This window comes from Betta splendens, chromosome 17 (assembly GCF_900634795.4).
Source record: "Betta splendens chromosome 17, fBetSpl5.4, whole genome shotgun sequence".
NCBI classification, from domain to species: Eukaryota; Metazoa; Chordata; class Actinopteri; order Anabantiformes; family Osphronemidae; genus Betta; species Betta splendens.
The window spans coordinates 2,528,185-2,539,252 of NC_040897.2; the positions used below are offsets into that span (position 1 = coordinate 2,528,185).

At 42.2% G+C, this 11,068-nt stretch overlaps 1 protein-coding gene across 2 annotated transcripts; it reads right to left on the minus strand.

Moving 5' to 3' along the window:
* Window positions 1-2,140: 2,140 nt before the first annotated feature.
* frrs1a (ferric-chelate reductase 1a) lies at window positions 2,141-10,696 on the minus strand. Of its 2 annotated transcripts, XM_055503971.1 has the most exons (17): window positions 10,597-10,696; window positions 9,945-10,147; window positions 9,720-9,862; window positions 9,542-9,636; window positions 8,831-8,975; window positions 8,635-8,754; window positions 8,475-8,546; window positions 8,287-8,385; window positions 6,976-7,126; window positions 6,585-6,698; window positions 6,327-6,442; window positions 5,757-5,843; window positions 5,553-5,650; window positions 4,256-4,314; window positions 4,036-4,179; window positions 3,908-3,966; window positions 2,141-3,477 (listed from the first exon to the last, which is right to left on the minus strand). In XM_055503971.1, exons 2-17 carry the CDS (start codon window positions 10,141-10,143, stop codon window positions 3,385-3,387), a joined length of 1,794 nt encoding a protein of 597 aa, XP_055359946.1. In that variant the 5' UTR covers window positions 10,144-10,147; window positions 10,597-10,696; the 3' UTR covers window positions 2,141-3,384. The 2 variants fall into 2 exon arrangements, with proteins under 2 accessions (XP_055359946.1, XP_040923912.2); XM_041067978.2 differs by lacking the exon at window positions 10,597-10,696 and having other exon boundaries at window positions 2,142-3,477; window positions 8,638-8,754; window positions 9,945-10,281.
* Window positions 10,697-11,068: the final 372 nt, after the last annotated feature.

The following is an 11,068-nucleotide window of genomic DNA, read 5'->3' on the forward strand; positions in this document are numbered from 1 at the left end:
ACCAAATCAGTGTTTCAGTGTATTATAAACTGCAATATCATTATTACTGGTTACACTAAAATGTAGGAGCCAAAGCCGCAACCAGAACCACAAAAGCCAGTTTTAGATTAAATTCACACTACACAAAGGTAACTCAGTGTAGTGCAATGGGCTTCTAGTCCCTAGGAAAAGACGAAACAGTCAACAACAGTTAATATCAAGGCTGGATAAAGATTTCTTTATAATTTCTTAGACAACTGTCTCAACACAGCTTTGAATTTATTGATTGGCACTATTGGTTTTACTCAGCATGTAAATGAACCTCATTGTTTTAAGAAAGAAATCTTACTATAGCAGGAAAACAGGTAGAAAGATAGAAAAACAGATTCTTCCGTAATTGAGGAAAACCAAAACAACCCCAGGTTTCTTTTCAGCACTGTAGCCAGGCTGACTAAGAGTCATAGTGGTGTGGAGCCTAATATCCCCTCAAATCTCAGCAGCAATGACTTAGGAATGATCCAAATGACAGACATCCAAACCTCCATCTTACCTAGACAGCTTCTCCCCCATAGATCATGTGGAGCTAACTTCAATAATTAACTCTTCCAAGTCGTCTACTTGTCTTTTAGACTCAATTCCAACCAGATTATTCAAAGAAGTTCTGCCTTTAATCATCTTGTCAAAATAATCAAATAAAACAATTTTTACTAACAAGTTACGTACCACAAGCTCACACAACAACATATATCATGATCATATTAATACTGTGTATTAAAACTGAAATGATATGTGAAAGCATAATTCACAGGGTTTGCTATAAAGCCTGCTAGCGTTAAATGAAAACTTTGAGACACAGAGAACAGAGAGCAGAGCTGCATCTTACCGTGGTGATTGGTCACCCTTCTCTGTAACGCCACCGCTCAGTGCTGGTGGGATGCAGAGTGCATATCCAGTGTGTGCGTGAGGTTGTGTGTACAGGATGTATGTGTGGGCAGCAGCCAATCGCAAAGCAGAAGCTTTAGTGACATCTGCAACACACACGTGTTCATCCTGACCCCCCCCCCCCCCCCCACACACACACACACACATCTGTCATGTGCAGCCATCCTCATTCAACTTTTCAGAGGATTAGCGTCAGTGAACCTCAACGTGATAATCTCCTACACATGATCCTCATCAAACTGTAGGAACATACAGTACACGTACATTTAATGATTCTCATGATTTTGTGTGATGTCTTATGTTTTTGGAAAACTACTTGTGATGTCATACCACTTTACACGCCGTGTCTTGTGGGGCTAAGACTGTTACATAATACTCTATCAGTCTTTGGACATAACATGAGTACAGCCTGATGCTGAAGTGGGCGACATCCTCCTACTCCCAAATTAGTCTTCGAGGCCGACATATAAGACGATCCGTTAGGAATGAGGACTGAAATTGAGTAGCACAGAATTTTCACAGTCTTTGATTAAACATTTTTAATTAACTGATGAAAGCAGTAACAAATGAATTTGTACAACATTATCCAGCTAGGTAAACTCTTAAAACTGCTAATTTCAAGGTGTATCACAATAAATAGATAGGAATATTGATATTGGCATACATTTGTTAAATTACCACGTTAATGGACCAGAAAACGACAGATGGGTGAATGTCTGCTATACAGTAGTATGGTTTCATTGGTTACTTCTCTTGTTATTTGATTCCTGGTACTGCTGTGAGAAATGTTGAGTGTAGCTCTTTAGTTTAATTACTTTGTCAGTTAGTCATATCTGTAACACTGTGTTATTCTCATTAAATACAATAATATTTCCTTTAGCATTCTGTGTGTCGGCAGACGGAGGCTTTTAAATTCACACATAAAAATGTTTTGTGATATATTTCCGGCTTTGCTATTTGTGTTGTGATGCAGTGTTAGGAAGCTGGGCTGGAGGATGGCTATGGGGCTTCTGGGGAACAGAGGAACAGGGGGCAGTGTTGCAGTTTTTTGCACCACAACAAGATTCTGTAGTCGTATGATTCTATGAACAGTCAGTTTCTTTTTACAATTATTATAGGACTAAGTCATTTTAAAAGAATTGGAACGGCAAAGTTCATTTGTTTGTTTTATACCAGAAAAGAACAAAGTTTCAGTATTAACACAAAATGATTTTCACTATTTATTACAGTCAGTTTTGTGTGAGTTTAATTAGTAGCACCATTACACAACAAAAGTCAAACAAACTAAAGTGGCCAGCTGCTTCAAACGTTGGGGAAACAGGAAACAGAAGAGCAACAACAACTACAGACAGATCTAGAACTACGATTTCTGGAAGATGAGATGGAACTGATCTAAGAGATTTGGAATCAAGAGAATTTTGAATCATATCCTAATTTTACAGGATAGAGAAACAGATGTAGGAGAAATGTGATCTATCAGACTTGGGCTGAGCCTCCCCCTGTCTCCCTGTTTTCTCGTTTTCTCTCTACCTCACACACTAATTCTTACACAAACTCATCCTACTGATCACCTCATTAGAATAAATGTCTCCCTGTAATAACTGAAAGTTGTGAGCAGCCGTTATTGAAAATACCATTGATCAATATTATTTAGTTAATAAAGTTCTCATAATTTAGTGTGGTTTATAACGCTACTTATTCTTAGACAACCGACTGACATCCAATTAAATATTTTTAACTCATTAATCATAAACAAATTAATCAAATCACTGTTTGCCTTGCAAGGGACTGGCAAACTGTCCAGGGTGTACCCTGCCTCTCGCCAGTAGATAGCTGAGATAGGCTCCAGCACTGCGGCGCCTGCGCATGGAAACAAGTGGTAGAAAATGGATGGATGGATGATTATTGTTCACTTATTCATGCTGTTGCGTTCTCTGATGTTAATGTCCAGATGAGATGTCCTCGTTCGATGTCCTCACTTTTACAAGGGACTGGATCAGCTTCTAATGACTTGGTGGTGTTTTATCTGAATGCATATTAATGGTCACATGTGCAGTGGAAACACTTTGTTTTTATTGGTGTCAGTTTCAGAGGAGTAAACAGTCGCTGTCACCGCTGTGTTTGATTCATGATGTGTAACCTGTGTTTTGTTCCTGATTGATTGATGATTTGAAGATCTATGTATGAATGAAGTCCCGAAAACATGAACTCCGTCATTTCTAACACAAATATACAAATACAATTAAATTCCTCAATATAAACAATAAACAGTAACTGATTATAAATAAAAATAATTTGGTGTTTGGCTTAGTAATACAGTAGGTCATTCTATTACTGGTTTCTGGTAATTTCTGGTTTACATTATTGGTTTAATGCTCATATTATGGTGCAGTTACTGTATAAAGGTAGTTGACCAAAAACAGCCTATTAGTTGAACTTGTTTCTAAATATTATTCATAAACATCAAACATTAACAACAGAAGACAGCAGGGCCACCAGAAAAGCAGAATTTCCCAAAGCCAGGACAGCCAAGATGAGAGACTTTATGACAGAGCCCTGGAACAAAGTGAAGCAGTCATTAAAAGATCGAAACATTCACTTCCTCACAACAGTTACTTCATGCCCCAGTAATGCTCATCATCATTGTCTGGATGGTCTGACAGACTGAGTCAGTATCCGACATATGCAGGGATAAATGTTCATTAGTAAAATTATTTCTTAGGATGCTGGAAGCCACAACTCACTTTAATTGGTTTATGTGATAGTACATGAGACTACAGCAACAGGACACCTCAACCAATGCCTCGTCATTTACACCACAGTTAGGCTGTATACATGACTATTTTAAGGTACTGAGACTCTGAGTGGACTTAGTGAGTCTCTGAACACAACACAAGTCTGACTTGACTCATGCTGCACATCTGGCAGAGAAACTGAAGTCCAGCCACCGTTAAAGTGTTGTGTGATGATGTGAAGTGGTACCTACCCAGCCACTGGGCTCTGACTGGACAGAAAGAATGAACTGCTGTTCATCTGACCTCAGTGCTGTAGGTTAAAGGAACAAGAGTTAAAACAACACAACATAAAGCTAAATATTTAACCATATTTTCATACATCTTTTTATAGAGAGATGTTTCTGAGCCAGGAGGAGGAGCCTGAATGAGGCCAGCCACGTAACATAGCCAATCAGAACATGTGTTGCCCATGGTGAGGGGAGGAGCAGCGATGACTGATGCATCCCCACAAACATGGCAGCCACTGTGAACACAGAGCACACTACATAATCCTGCTGGGTTGGCTGTTAATATGAGCAGATGCAGTGAGACTCACTCACCTGCCATAAGCTCAGTCAGGGATCCAACAGCCCAGTGGGCCCAGTTAAATATGCATCTCCTGTAGAGAGACACACATAATATCATATCTGTGTGATATACTGTATTTACCAAACCTTTATGTTGTCAGCAAGCTGGCAAAAACGAGTGGAAAGACACAGCAATTAGCCACTGCATTCTACATGCAGCGAGCAATGTAGTGTTGATGCATGTTGAAGGCGCTGGAGAAGTCAAAGAACATGACCTCACAGCGGTTTGAGCAGCCTCTAGGTGAGTCTGCGCCAGGGTCAGCGGGTCCTTCACTGTCTCAATGGAGCCTCTCTGTGGTCTTTATCAGGTCGGCGGTCAAGGCTAGTGCTTAGTCTTAGGGCCCAGGACCTCACAGGAGGTTTTCCACAGCTCAGGGACCGTCTCCAGACTCAAGGTTCAGATTGAAGGTGTATGTGACCACCTCACAGAGCTGGTCAGCACAGTCCCTGAGCAGTCTGGGGCCGATGCCATCTGGACCTGCAGCTTGATCCCTGAGCTGCCTTAGTTAATAGGAAGAGGGGGGTGGAGGTGGGCTGGTTGAGGAAGGGGGGGGGGCTGGAGAGGTGTGAAAGTGTGGGAATGGGGGACACTGCTGGGCTGGGAAGGTGTGACATGGAGGGGGAAGGGCTGGAGTCAAATCTGTAAAGAAACAGGTTTGACTCATTGACCAAGTCTCGGTCGGTCACCATCCACTGACCCAGTGCCTCTGTTCTCTCTGTGGCCAGAGATGGTCTTCAGTGTCTTCCAAACGTCCCGGATGTTGTTCTGTTCTAACCTCTCCTCCAGTTTATACCTCTTCATCTTGTTCAGAAGGACTTTAAGTTCAGGGGTCACCTGGGACTTGTTGGAGAAGCACCTCATGGTCGGTACCTTGTTCTCCACACAGAAGTAGTGGAGTTTATGTAGTTCTGTAATTTGTGATGCAGTGATGTCATCAACAGAGCTGCAGAGTGTCTCCTAGTGTGTGATCTGGAAACAGACTCCGAGTCTCTCACTGTTTCCCACTTACAGTGCTCCACAGAAGAAGAAAACACCATTTGTGATCATCCAAGGACTTCACAGATTGTGTTATCTCCATCCTTTTACACAGCAGTTGTGTAGTTGTATGAGATACTTTATAGGAGAATAGGTTTTGTGTAACATCTGTAAGTCCGCTGAGCTGCAGTAACAGTAGCTGCTGTAGCTGCAGACATGGAACCAACTTAATGTTGCCTTAATGTTTTATCCACTAAGCCTCAGAAGAGGTCAAATATCGCAAATATTGTTTACCTGTGAGAGTCGGGTGGTGGTCTGAACACAGCCATTATTGGCTGAGTTAAAGATAATGCCAGGACACAGCAGCCTAAGTAGGGATGGACACCTGCATGCTGCACACACGAACAGAAAGGGAGAGACAGACATTCCTCTGGTAATGAGTTACTGCTGGACGCTGTCACTGACAGTGGTCACAGATGTGCACAGTTCTGCTCTTACCTTGCTCCAAGCTTTCCTGTAGAAAAAAGGAAGAAAAAACGCTACAGTGGTCAGCATCACCGTCAACATCATCAGGCCTCGATGAACCTAAACACACAAAGCACAGCATCACTCACACATCTTCTTTAGTCTTGTGTGTCTGTACATCACTTTGTATTGCGTGGGTGAATTGTGATTTTTTGGTAATAAGGTTATTTTCAGTTTCTCTAGCAGTTGTGAACTGAAGTCTAGAACATCCAGACTGGTAACATGCCGTCTGTGATAAATGTTCCATATTTGTAAGGTATAATAAAATGTTAACATGCATTAACACTTCTGCAAGTTGAGGCTTTGTGTCTTTCCCAAGGATACTTTGGAACATGACTGAGGGGGGCAGGAATCAAACCTCAGGGTTCAGCCATGTAATGAATAAGTGAGACTAGGTCTCTAGACCTCCTAAGTCACCTCTGTGGACTGTTTGCAGTGCCAACAGACAAATAAGTGGAATGTAATTTACATGTACGTGCATCTGTGCAGAAAAGTGGATTTAGAGAAGACATTTTGTCATACAGAGCAGTCAGAGTTTATTACCTGGAACCAGACTTTCTGGCCAAGCAGACTCTGATTTGGCCAGTCAGGTTTATAGAAACTCGCAACGAAGGTTCCAACACTTCCGGTTAGCATCCATGCTAACATCATCATGGCACCTGTACAGGTAGAACCAATTCAGTGAATATTGTTGTCCAGCCATAATTTCTTCACTCAGTGTAAAAAGTACTGGTCTGTGTTAGGCTAAACAGAGTTGTAATGTCTCAGGGTTATAGAATATAAAGGTTCAGTTCATCCTACCATGTGTTTTCATCAGCATCGGTCCCCGGGAGCCTTCCAGGACATCAGGGCGGCCCGTGATAAGCTTTCTGTGGGTGGAGATGAGTGGTTGGCGATTATGTTTCCATACTTTACCTAAAGGAAATTGAAGGAAATTTATATCATAAAGTATTATTTTAACATTAGTAAAAACAAACAAAAGCAGGAGTGATGATTTATGCATTATGATGGTTACAGCTCTGTGTTTTATAATGCTTTCAGTTACTGGCATCCAACATATTTAATTCAACCTGATGTCCATTTTAGGATGTGATGCTGATAAAACAGCCAAAATAAAGCTTTAACTCTAACCTACTATAACTATGACATAAGCATAAACATAAGACAAAGGAGTGACCCATACTTCACTTACCAAACTGAACATTTCCACTGGCTAGAAACAGGAAGTACTCCTGGTCCAGGTCATAGCGGCCCGGTTCCTGATTAGACAGCCTGACGGCTCTGCTAAACCTGCACTGGATCACTCCATCCGCCAGCCTCCACGACACGGACGACAGTCCTGACTGTGAACACAGGAAGCAGGAGAGGCTGTTTGTGCGGTTTCTATAAACGGCTGGTAAAAACATTTTGGTCTGAGCAGAGACAACAGTACACCACAGTCATGTGAAAAAAGAAAAACAATGCTTTAAATTTAGAAGCTAAAACTTTTTTAAATTAAAAGTTTGCACAAATAGTTTGCACAAATAAAACAGGAAGCTGAGATTAAAGGCAAGACTTTCTTTTCAGGTGGACTTTTTATATCTGACTTGTGTCAGTTTTTAGCCCATGAGCTTTAAAATTTAAAGCAGATCTGTTTTGTACAAACTCTTTTATTTAAATCAGTTTATATTTAGAGGCATTGTTTTCTGTTTTCAAGTGACTGTTTAATTTTCCCAGTGGTCAAAGATAAAATCTGCACCTACAGGCCACCGTAGATACCAAATGTAGCAAACTGAGAGGTAATACACAAGGCCTGGCGCAACCTAAGGCCTATTAATACAGTGTTACTAAGAGACTGAATCACATCCATAAATGGATCAAATTCAGCTCTGATACTAAACAAACATTTTGTGAAGACATCAAAGTTAGAGATTTACCATTTATTAGCCCCAAAAGCAAACATCACAGTTGTCAGTATAATACTAATACTACAAATAATGTGGCAACTTAAAACTTACCAGTATTTATGTTTCAACTAAAAAAACTCTCAAAACTCTCAGAACTCTATTTAGTTAAATAGAGCACACACAAAACTAATAATAGAGAAATGTTTGAATTAAATTGACACTACTGGAAAATTTATTTTTAAATTTTTTTAATTATTTTTTCAGTGTGGTAAAGGTATCCAATCTCAGAAACCTTCTGCCTTTGAGGTCTAAGTGGGTTTGACCTAGAACATTTCCCACCTCCTTCTCACTTGTACTACTTTCTGTCACAAAGCAGATCATCCTCATGAGTCTAAGCGGTCTGTTAGGGCCCGCCTCCCTGTGAGGAGCTGGAGGCGGGACTTCGCAGAGGTGAGCCTGTGCATCATGTCCATTTTAATAAATTAATTATATGGGATGTCAGGTTGCTGTTCAATAAACAGACTACAACTCAAATCCTCCAACGTCTGCACATCAACTTATTGAACCTAATTAACTTATTGACACAGCATAATGTGCATAATAAATCTATTTTTTACCTGTGTCTGGTCGTCAGGGTGAGTCCGTCCACTGAGGACGGCGGCGCTCACCGATACCCGATCCTCATCTTTTATACACATGTACACGTCATCGTTGCCCTGCACAAGAAGACAGACACAGAAAGCTTCTCAGGACTTTTTTTCATACCCTGACTACTTGTCCTCTACATGATGTGTTACTAACTTACCATCCAAGTGTCCCAGGACAGAGCAAAAGCAATGTATCCCTCTGCTGGACCACTTAGCTCAAATATGACAGACTGCGAACAGCAGGTCACATAGTTAAAATCATCACATGTCCTGTAGCACATTCAGTAATAAAGGATATAAAATGGGTAGAAGTCAAACCACTTTGTCTGTTTCCAGCGGAGTCATTGACAGGAAGAAGCAGCCACCATCTTCCTTTGGGTCACATCCTGGAGGGTCTAGCAGACAGGACTTAGATTGGCCACAGCCATCTGAAACAAACTTACAGGTGAAAGATGAGGGTCACCAGTCGTCACAGAGCTCCTGTACTCAACTGACAAATGGGTCCAACGCTCACAGGTCCAGGCAAAGGGGCTGGTGTGGTGGTGTGGACTGAGGGTTTGGTAGTGGACTCGGGTGGGTGAGGGGTAACACCTTGTTTATAGACGGTCGGACCAGGCAGCTTCACCCAAAACACCTTGTAATGGGAGACCACAGTAACCCTGAAAGATACACAACAGAGGCAAACCTCGGAAGTTGTGTCAAGGTGCAGGACATCATAGCAGTGTCCACCCGCTGAACTCAAGGAGAGGAAACCTGCTACAGCGGACTAGTGCTGATAGAGGTCTTTGGTTTATTAGGACTGTCTAAAGCAGGGGTGCTCAACCCCGGTCCAACCCCGGCTGCCGCCCTGCTAGTTTTCCGCCTCTCCCTGCTGATTACCCTGACCCAAGGTATTCAGTGTTAGCTGGGGCAGGGAGAGTTGGAAAACTAGCAGGACCAGGGTTGGACAGCCCTGGTCTAAAGTCAGTGGTTTTTAGTTGCTTAGTTTACATGTAATAAACAAACAAATAAATAAATAGAAAATGTAAAAATGATATCTGTTTGTCTAGAGTTGGTTTAAGAAGACTGTGGTGAATCACTGGTCCTACACGCTGTGGCACAGGCTCAGTTACAGCACATAAGGTGGCAAATGTCATTACTGAGATATTTGCCTGACCCTTATCATTTTGTCTTTATATATATCTATCAGAAATCAGAAAGCAGATCTCCTGCTAAATAAACTTACACAAATTGCACCTCATCAGGAGGGTGTTCAGGAGCGTTCCATATGACTCCAACCTCTGTCTGTTGGGCATCACTGGTGTGGCTCACAGCGGAACCCTTGAGGATAAATACAGTACTGTGTGTATATAGATGAATAAATCATTCAATCATCAATCATTCAAATCATCATCAATCTTTACCGGTTGCTTGTTACAGGTCAGCAGCTGTGTTGTCACAGAATCGATCAAGGTGAAAGTACCAACAGTGGAACCTGAGTTTGCACTGGCTGCGTCTCTGGCCTGAAGCAGGAAGCCATCAAAGTGTGTGGTTCCAGAGAGCTTAACTGGGGTTTAGGTTCCAGGACACCGAGGTGTTAATAAAGCATGCCCTGACATCACTGACATCTAAGCAAATGTGACGTTCACCTTGGATGTGGTCTCCAGGGCTGAACGTGGAGGCGTTGGCTGTGAGCCGGTAGGGGCTGGGGCCGCTCTGACCCTGGCCACCGTGGTGAGGTTCCATGTTGCCACAGGCTTTGGTGACTTTGCCATTGGAGTAGCAGCCTGCTGGCAGCCAGCACCACGCAGACATGGAGAAGAGGCAACAGAAAGACACCCAAGACATCTGGCTGTGAAGTCAGAGCAGAAATGATTCAGTTTGAAGTGTCCCTGCTGGATGCTCAGTCCCTGTGTGCGGTGTTCAATGAACAGCTCAGTTGACATCAGAACAGTTGACCCGTATAAGACCAGGTTTTGACAATTAAATAACAGCTTCATGAAACAACGTTTGTTTGTTTTCAAACGTTTGTTTGTTTGTTTGTTTACAAACATCTCCAATCTGAAAAATGCTTCTAAAAATTCTTCTACCCACACCCCAGATCCTACAGTCCAGGGAGACCGGACAGCTCCCTTCTGTTGGTTGTTGGTAGAAACACCTTCACATTAGCTGCCATCACACAAGTCATCTTCATATGACCAGTGTGAACCCAAGGAAGGTAACAGTGGAGTACGGTTTGGTCGCCACTCATCCTCATCTAAAATATGACATTGTGTGCATAAAAACAGGTTGAGTACTCACCGCGCTGCAGCAGCACAACAGCAATGTGTGGCTCCAGTGTGTGTGTGTGTGTGTGTGTGTGTGTGTGTGTGTGTGCGCTTTAAAGTGAAGACCTGCTGCTGTTGCAGCACATTTACAGCCTGATGAACGGACTCTTGGAACATCCTGATAAGCTATTTCTTTCCGGGGCACGTCCTGTTCGTTGCATCATCACACTTTCTGTTAACATCAAGTGTGTTTATAGTGGGGAAAATGTGAAATGTGAAAATGTTAGAACACAACCTGAAGCTGTGTCACAGCAACCTGGCGGGTCCACTTAAAACAAAACCACCATGTCTGGTTCACTGTGGGAGAACTGAAAACAAAGTGACTGTTCTACAGCTACAGTATATATGTACACAGTATACACTATAGTGTATAAGGAGTCATATTAGCGTGAAGCCTGGACCCAGAACGTGAGCTGATGTGTAAAACATGCTTCTCATGCACATAA